Source organism: Aotus nancymaae, unplaced genomic scaffold (genome assembly GCF_030222135.1).
Source record: "Aotus nancymaae isolate 86718 unplaced genomic scaffold, 86718_ANA_hifiasm-v0.15.2.pri h1tg000036l, whole genome shotgun sequence".
Lineage (NCBI taxonomy): Eukaryota > Metazoa > Chordata > Mammalia > Primates > Aotidae > Aotus > Aotus nancymaae.
The window spans coordinates 61027267-61051055 of NW_026988450.1; the positions used below are offsets into that span (position 1 = coordinate 61027267).

The 23789-nt window shown below is 33.8% G+C and overlaps 1 protein-coding gene across 1 annotated transcript in view; it reads right to left on the reverse strand.

Annotated features, from left to right (window-relative positions):
• CSMD3 (CUB and Sushi multiple domains 3) overlaps positions 1–23789 on the reverse strand; it is a 1293678-nt gene that overhangs the window by 184092 nt on the left and 1085797 nt on the right. Inside the window, exons 33-35 of the mRNA XM_012443291.2 lie at positions 16501–16614; positions 15902–15997; positions 14107–14310 (exon numbers count right to left, since the gene is read on the reverse strand). Of these exons, the coding sequence (XP_012298714.2) occupies positions 14107–14310; positions 15902–15997; positions 16501–16614 (414 nt within the window). The remainder of the gene's footprint in view (positions 1–14106; positions 14311–15901; positions 15998–16500; positions 16615–23789) is intronic.

A 23789-nucleotide genomic window follows, 5' to 3' on the forward strand; every position in this document is an offset into this window, starting at 1 on the left:
TACTACAAGAAAGAATAAGTATGCAGACCTACTCTGAAGTCAATAAATGCTTCTATAATTTTTAGAAGGTACTAGTCTGAAAGTAAAATTCTCATGCCATTAGTAGAATCACCTGATTCTGGGCATGACCTAACTTATAACTCTTAAATTCTATGTGACTTTGACTTGCTCCTTAAACTCTCTAAAACAGAGATATCTTATCTGTGGAATGGTAATGCTATTGTTTCTAAAAGACTTTTGTGAAAAATACAAATAAACTAGAATGTACATATGAAACTAGCACACTGCTTAGAACTCATTTAGAAATCAATAAATTATATTTCCTTTTGCTACAACTGTTATTTTAGGTTCCAATAGTACAGTGCTCCCTGGGAATATGTCCTAGTATAGCTATAAATATTGAGATATAAGGAACATATCTTTTGTAACAATAATTTTTTTAAAGTGAATTACAGTTTCATGCCACTTCCAAAGACAAATGCAAAAACCACGGCAATTACAAAAAACAAAAAGTGTTTCAAACTTTTTAAAATAGTGTAACAGTATATTTTTAAAGAAAGTCACTTAGTTGTATTTTCTTATAAACCTCTGTTAATGGGCTATATACACATTCTGTTTAAATCAGTCAAAATTTATTTAGTTCATTTAAATAGGAAATCAGTAGTTTTACATGAATTAAGAAGGCCATGCAAGAGACAGAAGAAGAAATTTAAAATATTCACCCAAAAAAATAGAACAAAAAAGGTCATTGATGAAGTGTTGATCCTGCTAGTGAAAAAAACAAAATAGTTTATGGATGCTCTTCCTCTCCATTCTCACTGCCACAACCTTAACTCATATGTACTATTTTTTTTTTTCTGAGTTACTACATTAATCACATAAATGGCCTCCCTATGGCGGGTATGTTTTTCATGAACTATATTTTCCAAATTACTGTAAAATTATCTTTCTAAATTAAAATATGACATGTTACGTCTCTGGTGAAAATCCTTCAAAAATCTCTCCATTGTCTGGATTCACCACTCACAGATATATTTTTGTTGTTGTTTCTTTTCTTTTTTTTTTTTTTTTTTTTTGAGATAAGTTCTGGTTTTGTCGCCTAGGCTAGAGTGCAGTGGCATGATTATAGCTTACTGTAGCCTCAAATTCCTAGGCCAAGTAATCCTCCTGCCTCAGCCTACCGAGTAGCAAGGACTACAGGTGTGTGCCATCACACCCAGCTAATTTGTGTATAGATATATACTGCTAATTTATACATAGCTAATTTGTAGAGACAGTGTCTAGGTTGCTCAGGCTGGTCTTGAATTCCTGACCTCAAGCAATGCCGCCTCAGCCTCCTAAAGTGCTAGAATTATAGGCACTAGCCATTGTGCCCGGCCCACATATAAATACAGTTAATCGTATTAGTCTCTGACTTCATCTTCAGGCTTGTATGTAACTATAATTTCCCAACTCTTCATCATCCTAACCCCTACTCCCAGTCCAGCCTTCTAAACTAATACGCTCTCTTATTGCTGTCACTTGATTTGTCTTTCTCTCACCTAGCTAACATCTACCCATCTATGGATGTTCAGTGTGAATGCTACCTCTTCAACCATTTGGAATTTCCCTGTGTTAAATGTCCTACAGTTTCTCATAGCATCAAAAGCTTTCTGGTACAATTTTATCATACTATGCTTCCATATTATTTTTATATCAGTCTCTTGCAATAGATTCAAGTCTGAGCAGACAAGATCACCTTTTTGCCTGAAACTCTGTCAGGATTCTAACTCTTCTCTTTGCATTATAAATTTTCTTCCTTGCTGTTAGTGACAAGCTATATCCTCTTCCTCCATTCTCTCTTCCATGCATTGCATCAGGCTTTTTCCTCACTACTCTAATGAAATGACTGTGTCGAAGTCACCAGAATATTAGTGTTGTGAAATGACCAATTCTTAACTTGTATTTTACTCAATCTATGAGTAATTATCTCTCACTCTTGATCACTCCATCTGTCTTGAGCCTTTGTTTGCTTGATCCTCAGAACACCATACTCTCCTGGTTTTCTTCTGCACTCAGAATTTATTTATTTATTTATTTATTTATTTATTTATTTATTTATTTACTTATTTATTTTATTGGCTGCATTCAGATTTTTAAATTTTTCTGTGTAACTCATTCTCCTGTTTGTAACTTTGTCCTAGGCCATATTCTGTTTCTAATCACCATTTCTCAGTGATAACATATACTTCCATGTTTTCTATGTACTCTGACTACTAGATGTTTATCTCTAGCTGTGGTTTCTGTGAGTTTGCAATAATATGTCTAATAAATATCTCAAAATTGATATGTCCAAAATAATAATTTTGAAATTCTTTCTCATCCATACTCTCTTTCATCTCAGTTGAATGTCACCACCATGCACTCAGTTCTTAGGTCATTTCTCTTTCTTGCATTCAAGTTTACATTTGCATCTATTCTCAATTTATCAGTAACAGTTGCACCTTAAAAATATATCCCAAAGCTTACTAACTCTTATCACTGTGACTGTAATCTTCCTATCCAAATCACATTACTTTTCCCCTCCATTACCTTAATAGGCTTCTAATCAGTAATACTGCTTCTACTCCTCATCTCCCTACACTAACTGCAGTGATTTCTTATAAACTAATTAACATCTTACCACTCTGCAGCTCAATATATTCCCATACTACTTAAAAAAATTTTAAACTCACCATGATCTTCAAGGATCCCTGTGACTTGGCCCTCTGCTCTGCCTCTCTAAACTCATCTCCTATCACTCTTTGTTAACACTTTCTGTGTTCCAGATGCCTTGCCTTGAACATGTTGAGATCTCTCTTCCCCTTCCCCCAGTCCATACACTTGCTTACCAACAAGAAAGACTTTTATTCACCCCTCTCTTTGTTCATTTTATTCAGTTTTAAAATGGCACCATGTTCTGGATGTCTTGTAACCCCAGCTTCTGCTTTATTTTTTTTTCTACAGTAATTTCAACTCCCCAAAAGAAGAGAATATATTGCTTGATGACTTTTGTCCTCCTCCACTAAAATGCAAAATGTAAGGACAAAGATCTTGTATTTTTATTCAAAACTATGTCACCAGTGCTTAGAATAACGTTGGCATGCAGTAAGAACTCAATAAATCCTTCCTGAGTAAATCACTGAAGAACTGATTGTGTATCTGTACATATCCTGTGCTTTCAAGTTATCTCTTTATCATTCCTGGCTCCCAGTATTTTCCTAAAGAAGCCATATTTGTTGAATTCTACTTCAATCATGTTTACTTATTTATCAACAAAATATACTAGAGAAAAATTATCAGATATGCAATACACATATAGAATGTGGTACATTTAACTCACATATATATTACTTAATCTAACATTTGCATCCTGTTTTTAAAAGATACCTAATAAACTTCTGTTCTAATCAGTATACAATATAATATGTAGATTAAGAAAACAGGCTTTCAAATCAAGTAGCCTAGGTTCAAATTCAATTCTGCTTTTTTATATAAAAACCTCTTGGTTTTGAAACTAAGAGGTTTTACTATCTGTAAAATAGAGATAATCTTATCTACCTGCCAAAGTTGATGTTAATATTAAATGAGATAATGCTTAATAGGGCTTCATTCAAATGCTAATAATTGCTATTTATTATTGTATTTAATAACTTCTTCATGGATGAATGGATAGATGAATAAACAGATAATGAATTAGATTTTGTATATATTTCTTCATGAATTTCCTTCCCACTCTGAGAAAAGATGAAGTAGACAGGTGTTGCCATGGAGACTTTCAAGTAAAAGTAGTTCTTTCTGGGTCTCTAAAAAATTTGAAAACACAGAACCAGATAAGCGTGATCAGATAAGCAGCTAATTAAAGACTCTTTGCCTAAGGGGAGTAGGTGGCAGCTTCTAGGGCTTTTCGAAAAAGACCTCCCACTAACAGAAGTACTTATGCCTAAGGCCATATATTGTCAAAGCTATTAGTGGCTGCAGGGGGTTATTTGAATCACAGAGTCTAAAAGGGAGGAGAGCCTGGGGGTTTAAGAAACTGGAGAATTTAAGAAACTTGAAGTGTAATAAGGTCAAATTTGGAAGATAAAAACTCAGTCTTCAGGATAAGTTTTATTTTTCAGTTTTACATTTTTCCTAGGTCTAAGTTTTTTAAGTAAAATATTATTGTATTTTATTGTAATTAAGAATGGCTTGGCACTATAGCTTTGTACATGATTATTAAATATTGTTTACAAACTGATTGTTAAAGTTTGTGAATCTTCTAATATAGTATTTGACCTTTGTAACTATAAGCACAACTCACAAATTATGTCTATTCCACAGTTTAGTTTTAGTATGTCAGTGCGTACAAAATTACTGAACATTTTCTTGTGACAGAAAAAAAAAGACAGTGTTGATAGTAATAATAAGAACTGTGAAACTGAAACAATACAATTGAGATGGAAATCATTAGAAATGTAGAAAGCAGTATTGTTTTGGTTTCAATTGGATTCTCACTTGGCTTAAGCTGTTAACTGAGCATTCATTGAACTGTGAAGACAGAGAAAAACAATCATCATGTATAAAACCCTGTAAATAGACTGTCAAAGATTATGTCTAAACTGTAAAGTGTAAATAGAGAATTTGCTCTCTCTCAGAATAAAACTCCCCATATAATATGTAAATCTATTGCTTGTGTTTTACCAACGAACATATATTTCCTGCAGATCTCAGAAGAGTTTGAAACCTCAGATTTGTAAAGGTCTAAGCAAGGAAAGTATGCAAGAGTATCACCATATGGTGGAATACTGAAATTGAAAAGTTTAGACCTTGTACTTGGGAAGTTGGCCAGGGTTGTCAGACCCTCTACAAATATTCAGGACATCACTACAGTAATTCTCTAAAATCCTTTCATTGTACAAAAGTTTACTGAACACCTGTTGTGTGCCAAGACCTCTTTCAATTGAGCTCAAAACCAATCGAAAGGGGGTTTTGATGATGGAAAGGGGGGCAATTAAGATAGATTAGGAATGTTTTACAACAAAAATTACACATAATATAGTTCGATGGTTGCTGTAAAGGTAATGCTACAGAGAGTGAATGGCTGATGGGTGGCAGAAAATTATTTTAGATAGGATGGCCAAAGAAGATAATTGGGGAGACTTCAGTGAAATGATGCAGTGAGACCAAAAGATATTTGAGGCATGCAGTTTCCAATCAGAGGTAATAAGAAGTCCAAATACCTTGGGGCAGATATTTTATGCAGTTAACATATGTTGAAAATGAGCACAAATTAAAGAGAACACTTCAATATCAACCTAAGGTAGATCTGTACTTGATCCTCATATTTGAATATTTAAGACACTGAGCTTTTCCTATCTCAAAATATTTTAAGACCTGACCATTTTTATTCAGAATATTTTGAAACTAAAAATATTTATAGTTAGAAATGTAAACTATGTTTTCATTTATGTAAAGATTAGTAGTTGGACGGGTAAAACCTAAACTGGTCTATCTTCTGAATGTCATTTAGAATCATCACCTTTCTATTTCTTCTCTCACACAGATCCCATATATCCATCTGTCATATCAACTTTCTGGATTTACACCTGTTTCACAAGGAAGAATATTTTTTAAATGGTATAAGGTAATATGTCGTTTTCATGTGATCTTGGCAGGAAATACGAGTCATCTGACACAATTTTCTATCTCTGGATATGTAGTTTTAAATGCCTCACTCTATTCAGGCTGCTATATCAAAATACAATAGAATGGGTGGCTTATAAACAACAGAAATTTATTTCTCATAGTTCTGGAAGCTGGGAAGTCAGCACTGATAGATTTGATATCTGTTGAGGGCCTTTTTCCTGGATTATATATGACCTTCTTCTGGCTGTGTCCTCACATGATGAAACAGGCTAGAGATCTCTCTGGTATCTCTTTCATAAAGGCATTAATCCTATTTATGAGATCTCTGCCCTCATACCTTAACTACCTTCCAATCCCTGCCCCCAATACTATCACGTGGGTTAGGATTCTAATACGAATTTGGGGGAATTCCAAAATTCAGACTATAGCATTCTGCTGCTGGCCCCCAAAATTCATGTCCTTCTCACATGCGAAATACATTCATTCCATCCCAATAGTCATAATTTGTTCCAGCATGAGCTAAAGAGCCTAATGTTCAAAGTCTCATCTAAATACCATGTCAATCACATATGGGTGACACTTTAAGAAATGATTTATCCTGAGACAAACTTCCCTCCAGCTATAGTCTATAAAATCAAACAAAAAAATATAATGGTGAGACAGGCACAGGACAGATATTTCTGTTCCTAAAAAGAAAAACAGGACAGAAGAAAAGGGTAACAAATGTCAAGCAAGTCCAAAGCCTTAAAATTCAAGAAAAATCTTTTTTGGTTAGATGCTCTGTTCTTCAGTCCCACTGGGTTTATGGTCTCACCTCCCAGACCCACAGTTTGAAGGTTTTCCTTCCAAACACACTGTAGAGAATGTCCCAGGTTCTGGACCTACTGGGGGTTATGGTCCGGCTCCTGTGGCTTTGCTGGGCATAATGCATACCACAGCTCTCACAGGTTAGAGTTGCATGCCTGTGGTTCTCCCTGACATCACACACCAGTGGCTCATTTCACAGTCATATGTGTGGCCCCATCTCTGTAGCTCCACTGGTCATTTTTCCACAAGGAAATGCTAAAGGTGTGGGGCCATCCACATGACCCCTATGGCAGTTATCTTCCTGGGCAGAGAGGCTTTCCAGGACACCCTTTGAAATCTACATAGAGGCAACCACATCCCCAATAGCTTTACTGGGTACAGAGCATGGTGAACCAGATGAACAGGAGCCATTCCTGCATAGCCAAGGAGCTATGTGACAGACTCATGAAGCAGAGCCTGGGGCTTAAGTCCCTTCCTTTGAAATCTTCCTCCAAGGTCCTTGTACTCTGGGCCTGTGACTGGATGGACACTCTTGATGATCTCTGAAATGCATTCAGGTTCATTCTTCCATGGTCTTGGACAAAATAGATCATGGCTTCTATTTAGATGGCTGACTGATCTTCTCATTGTATTGATAAACAGCTTCTAACTTCTATTGAGATGGTCAGTTCATACTAATCCTCTTATCAAACATTAGTTGGCTGAACTCTTCTTTTTTTTTTAAAGACGAAATCTCACTCTGTCACCCAGGCTGGAGGGCAGTGGTGCGATCTTGGCTCACTGCAACCTCTGCCTCCCAGGTTCAAGTGATTCTCCCATTTCAGTCTCCCAAGTAGCTGGGATTACAGGCACATGCCACGATGCCCAGCTAATTTCTGTATTTTTAGTAGAGACCATGTTTCACCAGGTTGGCCAGGCTGGTCTCAAACTCCTGACCTCATGTGATCCACCTGCCTTGACTAAACTCTTAAAGTTTTCTTTTAAACAGGTCTTCTCATTTTTCCACTACAGGCAGGTAGAAAGTTTTTATATGTCCTCTCTCACGACCATGCTGGAGGCATCATGCTACCTGACTTCAAACTATACTACAAGGCTACAGTAATCAAAACAGCATGGTACTGGTACTAAAACAGAGATCTAGACCAGTGGAATAGAACAGAGGCCTCGGAGGCAATGCCACACATCTACAACCATCTGATCTTTGACAAATCTGGCAAAAACAAGCAATGGGGAAAGGATTCCCTGTCTAATAAATGGTATTGAGAAAACTGGCTAGACATGTGCAGAAAGCAGAAACTGGACCCCTTCCTGACACCTTACACTAAAATTAACTCCAGATGGATTGAAGAGTTAATCATAAGACCTAACACCATAAAAAACCCAAGAAGAAAACCTAGGCAAAACCATTCAGGACATAGGCATAGGCAAGGACTTCATGACTAAAATACAAAAAGCATTGGCAACAAAAGTCAAAATAGACAAATGGGACCTAATTAAACTTCAGAGCTTCTGCACAGCGAAAGAAATAATCAGCAGAGTAAAACAGCAATCAACAGAATGGGAAAAAATTTTTTGCAATCTATCCATCTGACAAAGGGCTAATATCCAGAATCTACAAAGAACTAAAACAGATTTACAAGAAAAAAAGAAACAACCCCATTCAAGAATGGGAGAAGGATATGAACAGACATTTTTCAAAAGAAGACATTTATGAGGCCAAAAAACATATGAAAAAATGCTCAACATCACTGGTCATTAGAGAAATGCAAATCGAAACCACATTGAGATACCATCTCACACCAGTTAGAATGGTGACCATTAAAAAATCCAGAGAGAACAGATGCTGAAGAGGATGTGGAAGAAACAGGAACACTTTTACACTGTTGGTGGAAGTCTAAATTAGTTCAACCATTGTGGAAGACAGTGTGGCAATTCCTCAAGGACCTAGAAATAAAAATTCAATTTGACCCACCAATCCCATTACTGAGCATATAACCAAAGGATTATAAATCATTCTATTATAAAGACACATTCACACATATGTTTATTGCAGCACTGTTTACAATAGCAAAGACCTGGAACCAACCAAAATGCCTATCGATGATAGACTAGACAAGGAAAATGTGGCACATATACACCATGGAATACTATGTAGCCATAAAAGACAATGAGTTTGTGTCCTTTGTAGGGACATGGATGAATCTGGAAACCATTACTCTCAATAAACTGACACAAGAACAGAAAATCAAACACTGCATGTTCTCACTCATAGGTGGGTGTCGAATAATGAGAACACATGGACACAGGGAAGGGAGCATCACACCCTGGGGTCTGATGGGGGGGAATAGGTGAGGTAGGGGAGGTGCAGCAGGGGGTAGGCAGGTTGGGGAGGGATAACATGGGGAGAAATGGCAGACATAGGTGATGGAGGCAGCAATCCATATTGCCATGTATGTACCTATGCAACAATCCTGCATGTTCTGCACATGTGCCCCAGAACCCAAAGTGCAATAAAATATATATATTACATATAAATATATATGTTATATATAATAAAAATTGGGAATCCAAACATATATATTTTTTATATATATAATATATATTATATATATATATGTTTCGATTCCCAATCAAATAATATATATTATATATATATATAAGTTTTGATTCCCAATTTTTTTTTAAGACAGAGTCTTGCTCTTTCACCCAGGCTGGAGTGGTCTCACCTTACTGCAACCTCTTCCTCCTGACCTTTTTTTTAAAGTATATTCCTCAACCATTTGACCTTGAATGCATTAATTGGTGGAAATTTCACTGTACTCCTAATGGTGTGTTTTGTTAAAAATTTACTATTATTTTCAATAAAATCAATACATTTTCCCAAAATTTTCTTAAAAATCTTAAGTGCAAATAAAAGTCAAACATTCAAGGAATCCTAAATTAGAGTTGGAAAGAATGACAGTATTCAATACTTTCAGCCTTTTCCAAAATGCAAAAATCTTCTGTAGAAGGCACATTTTACATATATAACAACTTTAAATTGTTTTAAAAATAAAATATCAACAATGAAAATCAGTAGTATCAAACACTTGATCAGTACTGTATATTACATCCCATATTCTTCATCAAATACTTTTATAATTGGAATGTTCTCTCCTGATTTTGTAGTGGATTACTTGACAAAAACAAAACAACCTAATTTTTTAATACTTATTCGGTTCCAAGGACTAAGCCAAGGATTTTAATCATTTAGCCATAATGAACCTGTGAAGAAGTTCTCTTATTTTCTTGTTTTACTGGAATGGGAATTGAAGATCAAAGAGATTGTGTAAATTTTCCAAGATTTATTTTATCTCACCTCAATTCAGTCATGTGGAGAAAGTCAAGATACTCACCCATCACCCTTGTGCTGAGAATTTAGTACTATTCCCAGCTCTGATGATTTCACTTAATTTTATATGATTTTTTTTACAACTTTTCACATTAGCATATTAACATGATAAATATACAAACAGAAACTTTAAGGAGTAACTCATACATTTACATTTCAGCTCTTGGCATATGTAGGCTTTTTGAACACACTAACTAAAGGAATAAATTTTTTTTTGATGACATTTAAAGATTAATGAACTAGTTTATGAATTTCCATGTCATTATATTACTGTTTTTACAGTATATTATATGAAACTAAATAAGAACTACTTATTTAGGTTCTTCTCTTTTTACAGCATTGATATTTTCTGTCAATACCTACATAAATACATTAAAAGTGACATAGAAATTATGTAAATAATTACTTAGAAAAGTGAAGCAGAAATAATAATTCTTAATATTTATAGAAAAAAGATTTAAAAATCTATTGTGAATTTGAAGAGTCATTATTATTATGTGTCTGTCTTTATTAAACTAATTTCAAGCAATGTAATTTCCAATTTATGCATAGTGCATGACTAATTTTGGCATATACATACAGAAACATTTCTTTTAGTTCAGGATTCTTTTAGTTCAGAATATTATAAATGTTATTTATAACATTTCACGAGTGTGAAGTCAGTGTGTTATTTTGTATGTATTGTGGTTCAGAATAAAGAACATTATTTGTTTTGTCTTTATGAGCGTACAAGTACCTAATTACAAGTATCTAATAGGGCAGAGAATATCTCTCTGCCCTATTAACCCCAGCTCTCTGGTAGGCACAAGACAGGTGGAACATCAAGTTCAGCTGATTTATCTCCTATACTTATGGATTATCAAAAATGTATTTTAATAGAGTCAGCAATTATGCTTAATAAATGAGACAGAAATGTAATTGGGAAATAGCTTATAAGTCAGAACACAAAGAAAAGCAGTAATCTATCAATTAATTTAAGGTTCAAAGGTAGAAAAACTGATTTTTAAATCCTGCCTCCACTCTAACCCTTACTATGCTCTGCCACTGTAAAAAGAACTATTTTACTTCTTTCAGACTCAGTTTATTCATCTGTACATTCCAAGAGTAACTGTTCCATAGATTTGTCAGAGGATTACATCAAATATATATCTAAATTACTTTGTGTGGATTGGGCTCTTTTAGACAATTCAGGCTGCTATAACAAAATACCATAGACTAGGTAATTTTTCAACAACAGAAATGTATTTCTTAGAGTTCTAAAGATTGGAAAGTGTAAGATCAAGGTGCCAGCAGATGTAGTGTTTGGTGAGGGCTTGCTCAATGCTTCATAGACAATGCCTTCTGTGTCCTCACATGGCAGAAGGCTGAACAAGATTCCTCAGACTTCTTTTATAAACACACTGACCTCATTCCTGAGAGTAGAGCCCTCAAGACCTAGTCACCTTCCAAAGGCCCAACCTCTTAATACCCCCACATGGAGGATTAGGTTTCAACATAAGAATTGGTGTGTGTTATGAGGGGAGCTTGGGAGAGGGAGAGAATAAATATTCAGACTATAGAATTGGCAAATAGTAGCATTAAGAAAATTATAAATATCAGAAATTGTGGTCGTTCAGCTGAAAGATAAGAAAATTGAAGAGTTATTTACAGCCTTCTAGTGTCTTAAATTATCTTTTGTAATTGGTCATTCAACAAATAATAGAATAATATAAGAGTAGTCCACAATCCATTTATTGTCATGGAAAAAATTAAAATATTTTCTGCTGGAAAAAAATGCACTGTGAAATATGCTAGGTATATTTTTTTGGTGGAGTGTGGAGTGTGGGAGTGGTCATATCAAATTCCTAGAGAAATCAAATGACCTCCATCTTTCCTGTTTATTTGTGACAGCACAGTTTATACCATTATCCTAGCACAATTGTTGGCAATGTCTTGATTTAAACTTTAAAAAAAATCTATTCTACTTAAAGCAAATATATTTTATAAAATTTACATATCCTATAAATGTATATCAACACATTTTATCTTTGGTCTCTTCTTAGTAGAAATGAATGAATCTTCTATGTTATTTCACAATTTAAAATTATTTTTATTCTAATGACCTATGAACTGACATGTGAACAAATGTATTTTAAAAAGGTAAAAATAAGAATGGCAAATATAATTCATTTGCATATGTCAAAATGTGTTATTGAAATATATAAAAATAATTTTATATATTTATGATTGTCTATTATATGTCCATATATACACATATATTCTTCCCTATGGAGAGTGGAATATTAAGATTATTAAAATTAAAACAAAAATGAAACAAAAATTTTGCTTATCTTTTATTTTTAAAAATACTATTTTCAGGCGGTGGCTCACGCCTGTAATCACAGAACTTTGGGTGGCCGAGGTGGGTGGATCAAGAGGTCAAGAGATAGAGACCATCCTGGTCAACATAGTGAAAGCCTGTCTCTACTAAAAATACAAAAAATTAGCTGGGCATGGTGGCGCGTGCCTGTAATCCCAGCTACTCAAGAGGCTGAGGCAGGAGAATTGCCTGAACCCAGGAGGCGGAGGTTGCGGTGAGCCGAGATCGCGCCATTGCACTTCAGGCTGGGTAACGAGCAAAACTCCGTCTCAAAAAAAAAAGCAAAAATAAAATACTATTTTCAGCTGTGTGCAATAGAGCACACCTGTAATCCCAGCACTCTGGGAGGCCAAGGTGGGTGGATTACTTGAGACCAGAAGTTTGAGATCAGCCTAGACAATATGGTGAGACATAGTCCCTTCTGTATTTTGTAAAAACACAAAAATTGGCTGGGCTTGTAGTACATTCCTGTATTTCCAGCAACTCGGTAGGCTGAGGCAGAAGGCTTAAACCCAGGAGGCAGAGGTTGCACGCAAGTAAGGTGAGATCATGCCACGGCACTCCAGTCTGGGCAATAGAGCAGGACTCTCTCTCAAAAAAAAAAAAAAAAAAAAAAAAAAAAAAAAATCTTATTTTTCACATTGCATACTAATGTAACTGTAATGAGAAACAACTCATTAGAATTATTTTGTAACCTGAGATTGTCTTACAACTTTTTTGAATTTAATATTATGTAATTTTAAAAATAGTAATAAATTCCAGATACGTTCTTATGGCAGAGAAGAGAGTAATTTCCATACTTTCTATATTTTCTGTCTATGGGACTCTACAAAACCCAAGTGTTATTATAATTACCCTGAAATATTATAAAATTCTAAACTATTAAGATATCCATAATTTTAGATAGTATACATTCTATTTACCAGTATAAATTACATATACTATTGCAAAAACAACTTTGAAACAATAAGATTTTTTGGCTAACCTTATGCATTTTACTCATTCAAAATGTTAGTTACCACCTATATTTATGAAAGACTGATTGGAAAAATTTCTTTTTTTATATTTTTATAAATAATCTATAACTAATAGAGTAAGAAAAACATTAATTCATATTTTCTAACTCTTGATGACCAAAAAAACTATTTCCAGGAAAGTCAGACTTTGGATTCCTAAAAGATGTCTGAATTCTTTACATATTGGCATAGAAATTTTAGCATAAACTTTAATATTTATTTCAAAGGATGATTACCAGAGGCTGGGAAGTGTAGTGGAAGACTTAGGGAGACATAAGGATGGTTAATGGGTACAAAAAAAAAAACAATGAAACAAAATAGAATGAATAAGACCTACCATTTGATAGCTCAACAGTGTGACTATAGTCGGTAACTTAGCTGTACATTTTAAAATAACTTAAAAGAGTGTAATTGGATTGTTGCAACAAAATGAATGAATCCTTGAGGAGATGGATATCCCATTCTCCATGATATGCTTATTTCACATTGCCTGCCTGTAACAAAACATCTCGTATACTTCATTAATATATACACCTACTATGTACCCACAGAAACTGAAAAAAAAGATAGTAGTGCTTCATAATCCCATATTAGTAGCAACAGATTCTGTGTTCCTTTACATATATTTACATTTATACCCATATAAATCAGTAAGTAAGGGAAATATTTAGCTAATTCAACACAAATTTTGTCATTGATTTCATCACCAAGACAACTGCAATAAATATCCACTTATTTTTCATATTTACATACAGCATACTTATTAAATTGTTTAAAATTTAGTGCATAATTATTAGATATGAAATTTTTTAAAATGAAAGATGTAAGATAACCAATTTTTATATAAAAAATGTATAACCACAGATCATACAAGTTTGTATACTCACCAATACAAGTAGGTAAGGAATCATTCCACTGGGCCAAAGAATTGGGCACTGTTTCACACCTAATTGCTATGGATCCATGGAGAATATATCCTGGATTACATTCAAAAAGCACCAATGAACCGACTGCAAATTCATTGCCAATTCTTCTTCCAAATCTTGGTTCAGGAACAGAACTGCATTGTGTAGAACTTGTTCTAGGAACAGCTGTATAGAAATATTATTTATTTTAATTTCATATGGTAGACAAATCCAGATTTCAAAATATAATTTAAACACATTTTCAAGAAATCATCACTTTTTTTCAGAACTTGAATTAACAATTTGAATACATTCTTAAAGTTTTAAATTTTATACAGAATAAAATATGATTTAGAATATTGTTATTATCATCAAGGATTTTTTTAATTAGAAAAGTTTTACTTTTGATCCTTTAAACATCAACCATGTTTTTTTTTTTTTTCTCCAAACTCATTAATATTACAAAGTAGTTTTAGTTAGGCATTTTTGTAATTTGTGAGATGAAAACTGAAAGTTTTTTTTCTTTTTAAACTTAGAATACCATGTTCAAAAAATATGTGTCAGGTTATATCAAATAATTTCACAATTATTTCAGTATTTGGTTCTTAATTAAAAACAGATTTTACAGAGGCAACAGGTACTTTGTTTCATATAATGTTCACAAACTTAATTTTCAAACACATTTGCTATTGAGAAAGATAACTACATTTGAACTAGGTAGAATATACGTCAGACAGATTAACAACAATAAAATTTTTTACTTTAATAATCATACAATATCAGATTTGAAATTGCTTTTAGATTTTATAGATATGCCCTTTAATTGTGCCTTTTTTTGGTTTGTAAAATAGAATGATAACAGGATGTTTTTTCTTTTTAAAACACATAACAAATGTGATTAAAGATATTGACAATAGCCCAAGAAATGATATGATGAATTCTAAATAGATTAATTCCTCTTATATGACTTGAGTAAATAAAATTCCATTCATTCTAGTGCCTTTTTAGAGTCATAATATCACACTTTGTTTCCAGGGGGAGGTACTACTTAATAAAAAAAGAGTATAATATTATAGTCAACTGATAAATGGAATAAGAGGTTTTATAAGAATAACAAATCACAAATCTTTATTATATATTTCTCAGGAATAAAGTGCAAGATACATTTGAGAAGAACTACTATATGACCTTATATAATTCAAAGAAAATATTTTAAATTATGGCTCTTAACTTGTTTTAATGATAATGTAGAAGGTTGTTTACAACAGGCAAGAAAAAAATTGTGTAAAAAAACTTCTAATTGCATGAAAGTCCTAATAACTCTGAAGAAAATTTTAAGTCTCCTGAGAGAATGAGAAACTATAATTTTAACATGGAACACTGATTTCCTTGGCATGTTTAAGTACATCAGCACCACAATTTTTATATCTTTAATTTAGAGTGCTAAACTAAATTAGACTAAATAGTCTAAAGTGCTAGACTGCTAGAAAATAGAAAATGTAGATAGTAAAGAATTGTCAGAAAAAAAGTAGATGTTTTGAAAACAATATGTGGGAAGGAAGGAAAATCAGACATTTAAATTGAGAATGATAATGGAAGCAACAGATTTTTTTTTTTTACTTTGGTCAAGGTGACAGTGATCTAGTGATGGGGGAGGGGACAGAATAAAACTGCTAAAAAAATCTTTTATCTAGAGGATTTCATGATTCAAAACTCTGAATACAGCATGGAAATTGATATCATTCCTTAGTGTGTTCTAGACTACAGGGTCACTTACCTTGATAAACAAAGTGAAATCCCTTAGCTGTTATTGGTCCAACTGAAGTAAATCGAATTGTGATCTGATTACCTGAACTCAGTGGAAGTGATTCTCCTACTCAACAAAACAAACACTAAGATATCATAAATAATTTTCATTCAGTAAACCTAACAATTTATATTATCTTACACTGTCATTTGAAAATGTCAATCTATGTTCTATCAAATTACTTTAAAATATCCTGCAATTACCAATATATTTTCTTTGGGTTCAACTTGTATTGCAATCTTTTTCTCAGAAAGCTTTAATTACTTTTTTATACATATTGCCTCATTCTTCAAAGAATTCTTAAATATTTTATATTACATTAAACACCAGAGACTACATGATTAAATATAATATTTACTTGGTTACAAACCCAGAGAATAGTTGGTTGTATTTTTCTCAACCTTCTGAGTTAATTGTGTTTCTATTCTTTAAAAAAAAAAAAAAGTGATACTATTTTCAGTTTACTTTATTTCTAATATGGATGACATAAATCTCAACTTTCACTACAATATTAATCAAAGTCAGTCTTTAATCAGTAACTGATGCATGGCAGTTCTATTAAAGGATACCTGAATGGGATCCTGAGAGGGAAGATAACAGAGAAGATTGCTGAGTTGGCCCATCATACACCTCAACAACATCGTGGAGTGATGTCTGGAAAAATACAAACTGGCCAAACACCACTGATCAACAGGAACCCGGAGAAGCAAACAAATCACCAACCATCCAAAAACGAAAACAAAAAACAAAAAAATAGAAAGAGGAGGAGAGAGAGAACAAAGTATTAAAATATAGTAGTCATTTTTTTTTTCTACCATTAAAAGAGGATAGGTGCCAATTGGTTGATATTCCTGACACATATACTTCAGGTCATAAAAGAAGTGACCATGACCTAAAACAATTAAAATTTTAAGACAACTATTCTTAAAAAGATAAATGAGTTTAGCATTTAATTGGAATCAGAAATTGTAAGACTAATGATTAATACTTTATAGTAACTACTTTTGGCTTTTCCCAATGGTGGTTTGATTCTTTTCACTTTGTGACTCTCTTCTCTTTTTCTAATTTTTTTTTCCTCCACTTTTAGATGAGATAGACAAAGTTTTAATTTAGGGGATTTTAAAAATTGTCCTTAAAAACGCTATTCCATTATGAGTAATAATTTCGTTAGAAAAACAATAGCAATATACTTTTCAGGTATAGTGTTTAATTTACATTCTAAGTTTTATATTATTCCTAAATATTTATTGTAAATCTTCTTAGAAAATAAAGAAATATTATTTATGATTCCTTAGCAATTGAGATACCATAAAATTTTACAAAATAATTGCTTTTCCATGGTAAGTATAGTTCTGAAGTACACAACAACAGAGATTTATAATGTGTCTTTTTACTCCCATTTTTTGCTTATCCTCTAATTATATACTAAACTTACATGCAGAATCTACCCAAACTAAAACTTCAGAGAAAGAATCTGTTCCAAGAACAGAAATCTGTTTGCTTTGTGTTTTTTTAAAAATATATTCAGTTTTAAAAAAATTATCCTTAAAATATTTCATTAATTAGAAAAATTGTGAGTTTAAAAGAGTATAGTTTTTAATGAAAATTTAATAATATAAAAAGCAAGGTAATTTTTATAAATTTGAAATCACATTAATTTAAATTGTTAATTCCATGAGTATATACAAATATATTTTTTAAATGCTGATTCAAGTTTTATACCTCAAATGAAGGCTACAGACATCCTCTGGTGGTTCTTATACAAACAGGTTAATTCACTTGAAACATGCTGACTTTTGCATATGAACACACATAATATTGTAAACAAAGCTACATGTAGTTTTTTGGCCTGTAAAAATAAGCTGGTGATCTCAGTCCAGTTCTTTGTGGAGCAAAAGAAAATGAACACATTAGCAGATACAGTGACGTTTCTTTGAACATTTCTGAACATTGCTGTGCTAGAATTTGTCAATAATCCTCCATATTTTCTAGAAGTCATGAACACAAATTTATGTTTCCACCAAACCATACACATGAAGTGAATTATTTTAATGGTTTACAAGTCATACAAAAATTTTGAATTCAGATCTTTTTAAAAGATCCCAATTTTTTTCGCCAAACCCCAAACTACTTCCAAAATACTCCAAATATATATATAAGAAAGGTTTTGTTTTCTGTTTTTGTATTTGTCTAGATTGGTGTTTGGATGATCTGTTCTTAAATGTGTCTTAAGAAGTTTTTATTATAAAGCAGATTGTCATTGCCTAAGTAGCCAAAAAAAAAAAAAAAAAAAAAAAAAGGAAAGAAAGTATGTTAGTCTAATCACAGGAACTTTGTTACATCAAGTGCACTACCCAAAAAGACTCTTGGAATATAATTTATTCTTTCTCTCATATTTTTGGGAAGTCATTCAGAAAAAGTACAATTCAGCATCCTTTAACTCTTTCTTTTCATTAGAAAACATGCCCAATTTCCTTGCAAACCGTTATAGTTACAAACATTTAAAACAACTAAAATAAACAGGTATCCAAGAGCTTTTTCTGAGGGGAAAAAAAACGTAAAAGACAAAAACTTTGTCTCTTTTTCTTGTCTTTAGGCTTCTTCTCAATTATTGCTTCTCTATCCACAGACCACAGTTTTGCATTACCTCTAAACTGAATATGTTGAGACTATAACTCTTAATAATGCAGCGATTAACTCCACATTTTTGTATCATATTAAGTATAGAAAACTGTAGGGCATGCTCTTCTAAGCGTTGTTAATCATTTGTGCTTGTAATTAGTTGTAGTTACTAACTCAGTTGGGAGAGTTGAGAAAGGTAAGAGTAGAGTGCTGAATCTTGCCTTATTAAGCAATGACTAAGCCACTTTTCTTCAATAGCAATTAACTCTACATTAACATGGGCATAATTAAATATGGGCAATTGAAATTTTCAATTAAAAGTAGCTTTCACCAGAAAAAAGTTACTCTGAGAGGATATTGAATCACTAAAGATAAAATTTTAAAGTATATGCTTAATAAGTTATTTTGTAGTATGAAGAATCAAGAACACTCACATGGTGATCTGATTTCCTACAGATTATCATATTAACTATTGTCTCATTAAATTTATATAACTGTAACCCAAATACTCCCAGTCAGAAGCCTTAAGAACTAAATGGTGACTCTCAGATTTGCTTCTCCAGTCTGTCTGTAAATGTCTTAATTTATTTAAATTTTTTAAGGTGCAAACAGCAGTGGGTCTTCTGCTTCTATAATGTTCTGAATGGCCAAAGGTATTTGCCTGGTTATAAGTGATGTAAGGAAAATTTGTAAGAGATTGTAAAGTGGCTCAAAAGATTACTGGTTATTGTTTTTTTGTAAGCAGGTTGTCTAGCAAATCGGATTAGTTGTGTTATATGGAGACTGTGATATAATGCAATGAATTATTGTCCAGTGAACAGATCTATTTTGTCTCTATGCATCTATTTGTTTGTAAATTCATTTCAAAATTCCTGATTATCTATCTATCTTATCTATTGATCCATTTAATTTGTCTATTAACCATCTATTGTTCGGGTATTTGGATTCTCTTGAACCACTGTAACATCCTACTGGGTATCTCATTATTTAACTGGGAGTTAAATAAAATTTTTGATTCAAGTATCCTTTATATTTATAAGACAGTCATAATTATAGTCTCTTTAAAAATTTACTTTTAGCACTGGTCTAGATGGTGGTGCCTCAATCCAATGGCTAGAACACACTTTTATTTCTAGGACTACAATTAACCCCCAAGTCTGTGCTGATTATGCCTTTTGCATGATTAACAAACTCCATGGTCTGTTTCTTCATTTCCAAGCAGAGATACAGAATTCCCTGCATCTCAGCTCCAGGCTTTTCTCCTGTTTTCTTAAGAATATAGATTTCAGAGCATTTTGCCTTCAAGATATGAGAGCAAGCTGTATACACCAAGCTGTTTCTTAAGGGAAACACTACTCAATTTTTTTTCTTCTTTAAACATGATGTCATAGAAAATGTTTTTATAGACATAACATAGATGTTAAAGAAATGTTTCTTTAACATAGATGTTAAAGAGAACATAGAAAACATCAATGTTTCTTTAACATAGATGTTAAAGAAAATGTTTTTATCTCTTTTGTTGTAAAAATTAATTTTTATAATGGTATATATAGCATAGTAAGCTAGAAAAAGGAAGATAAAAGAAACCAGTAAGATAAAAGCAAACATGAAAAATCCCTACAAATAAACCTATGCAAATAATCTAGTTTTTATGCCTGAAACTATATCTGAGCCTACTATTTTTCCACACAAGGTATTTTAGAATAGAATTTATTAATTCAACCAGCATTAGTTGATTCTATGATGTGCCAGGAACTGGATTAAATGCTAGTCTTAAGAAAGTTACCAGTACAGACAGGGTCCCTCCCCTTTAACTCTATTAATTCTATTTCTGTTTATTCATATGGCAGCTTATCTTTATTTCACCTGTGAAAAGATGTTAGGTTAGCCAATTAATTATAAACCAACAGTAGGGCACTTTGGGTACATCTTTCCATGAAGACTTGCTATACTGATCAATTAAATCCATTCTTCAAAGCAAAGCATCTACTAACCTCTAACTCCACTCATAGAATTCATGACTGCATTTTTAATTAATCTATAACTTAGAGTTTTTAAAAAATCACTTTAAAAGTCTGCATAAATCACTTAGAGGAAAATTCTAATTTAGATCACATGGCTAGAACCTTTATCTCAATTTTAAAGATTTTTCCTCGTTCATTTTCTCCCCCATGAATAAATTCAGAATGAGACAAGGCAATGTATCTATCTACTCTTTCTTATAGACAAAGCAAGGTTTATTTGACATCTCAAATTTGAAGTATCAAATCCAAATAAGAATGAGAGTTAGGTTTCCATTGATTGAGAAGTTTTGTCTAACATAAATTTCCATTTAACTGTTTCAATAAGCATTTGTTTCCCATTCTCCATCAAACTATGTCACATCCTTTTTCGTTTGGTCATGTTCATGTAATTCCTGAGACTTAATTCGCTTAATTAAGCAATCCCAAATGTAAATCAATAAATGATGACAGTGTTTAAGATGGCATGAAGAGACTCTTGAGCATTAGCATAGATAACTGGCAGAATGCTCACTACAGACCAACAGTCACCTTGAAAGCATCATTTCAGAAACAGTATAGTGGCGGCCTAGAATATGACATAATACACTAAAATGGGTTAGTGCTCATAGGAGAGGCCTCTGCTTAAAACATGAATAAACAGAACAACAAGAAGTTAAAGTTCCATTGCCTACTAAACTCTAATCTGCAAGATTGTCAAAACATTCTACCACTGCCGGCAGTCTCTCCTCGACCAATGGTTAATCAGGCGCCTCTACTTCCCAACTAGGCCCTGACTATTTTACTTCTGTGTCTGTCTTTGCATTGTTCAGTTTTAGCAAGAATCCTGATGAGCTGGTTTAGCCAAAACCCCTTCCCTCAATGTCTGATTACTCTTCACCTCCACCATCTCCCAGGTGATGTCTGATTACCCTGGGCTGCCTTCACCAACAGTCCTTGTTGGCTTAGCCAGAATCACCCTCACCCCTGATGCTTCCTCTTAATAATTTTGCATCTACTGACCTCCATCCTGCTTCTTGGCTATAAATTCCCACTTTTTCTTGTTATATTTGAAGTTGGATCAATATCTTTTCTCTACTGCCATACCTACCACAGTAGTTCCTATGCCTATCTTGTACTTCTAAATAGTCTATTCGATATGGTTTGGCTGCATCTCCACCCAAATCTCATATTGAATTGTAATCCCTATAATCTCCATGTCCCTGTGAGAGGTATTTGAATCATGGGGTGGTTTTCCCTTTGCTGCTCTCATAGTAAGTTCTCATGAGATATGATGGTTTTATAAGCATCTAGCATTACCCCTACTGGCTCTCACTCTGTCCTGCTACCATGTGAAGAAGTCATCTGCTTCTCCTATTGTCTTCTGCCATGATTGGAAGTTTCCCAAGGCCTCCCAAGCAATGTAGAACTGTAAGTCAATTAAATCTCCTTCCCTCATAAATTACCTAGTCTCTGGTAATTCTTCATAGCAGTGTGAGAACAGACTAATACAGTAAATTTGTACCAGGAGTGGGGTACTGATTTAAAGACATCTGAAAATATGAAAGCAACTTTGGAACTGGGTGATAGGTAGAGGTTGGAAAGTTTAGAAGGCTCAGAAGAAGACAGGGAAATTTGGGAAAGTTTGGAACTCCCTAAAGACTTGTTGAATGGCTTTGACCAAAATGTTAATAGTGATATGGACAATGAAGTCCAGACTGAGGTCGTCTCAGATGGAGATTAGTAACTTATTGGTAACTGGAATAAATGTGTTTCTTTCTAGGCTTTAGTAAAGAGACGGATGGCATTTTGCCTCCATGCTAGAGATCTGTGAAACTTACTTTGAAATTGAGAGAGATGATTTAGGGCATCTGGCAGAAGAAATTTCTAAGCTGCAAAGCATTTGAGAGGAGGAAGAGCATAAAAGTTTGAAAAATGTACAGCCTGACCATATGATAAAAAATAAAAACTCATTTTCTGAGGAGAAATTCAAGCCAGCTGCAGAAATTTGCATAAGCAATGGTGAGCCAAATATTAATCCCAAAGACAATAGGGAAATGTTTCCAAAACATGTCAGAGTCCTTCACAGAAGCCCATCTCATCAAAGGCCCAGAGGCCTAGGCTGGAAAAATAGTTTCCTGGGCTGGCCCAGGGCTCCCCTGCTCTGTGCAGCCTCAGGACATGACCTCCACTCAGCTGCTTCAGCTTTAGCTGTGGCTAAAAGGAACCAAGGTATGGCTTGAGCCATTGCTTCAAAGGGTGCAAGTCTCAAGACTTGGCAGCTTCTGTGGGTGCACAGAAATCAAGAACTGAGGTTTGGGAAACTCCTCCTATATTTCAGAGGATGTATGGATACATCTGAATGTTTAGGCAGAAGTTTGCTGCAGGTGGACCCCTCATGGAGAATCTCTGCTCTGGCACTGTGGAAGTGAAATACGGAATCAGAGCTCCCACACAGGGTAACCACTAGGGGACTGCCTAGTGGAGTTATGAGAAGAGGGCCACTGTCCTCCAGATCCAGAATGGTAGATTCACTGACAGCTTGTATTGTCAAGAGATTCAGTGTCAGTCTGTGAAAGCAGCCAGGAGGGAGGTTGTACCCTGCATAACCACAGAGGCGGAGCTGCCCAAGGCTGACAGAGCCCACCTCTTGCATAAGTATGACCTGGATGTGAGACATGAAGTTAAAGAAGATCATTTTAGAATTTTAAGGTTTAATGAGTGCCCTATTGGATTTTTTGGACTTGTATGGAGCATGTAGCCCCTTTGTTTTAGCCAATTTCTCTCATTTGGAACTGGTATATTTACCAAATGCCTGTAACCCCATTCTATCTTGGAAATAACTAACTTGCTTTTGATTTTACAGGCTCATAGGTAGAAGGGACTTGCCTTGTTTCAGATGAGACTTTGAACTTGCAATTTTGGGTTAATGTTGGAATGAATGAAGACTTTGGACAACTGTTGGAAAGGCATGATTGTGTTTTGAAATGTGAGGACATGAGATTAGAAGGGGCCAGAGGTGGAATGATATGGTTTGGTTGTGTCTCCACCCAAATCTCATCTTGAATTGTAGTTCCCATAATTTCTATGTGTAGTGGGAGGGACCCAGTGGGAAGTAAATGAATCATGAGGGTGGATCTCCCATAGCTATTGTCATGAAAATGAGTGAGTTCTTGCAAGATATGATGGTTTTATAAGTGTCTGGTATTTCCTCTGCTGGCTCTTACTTCATCCTT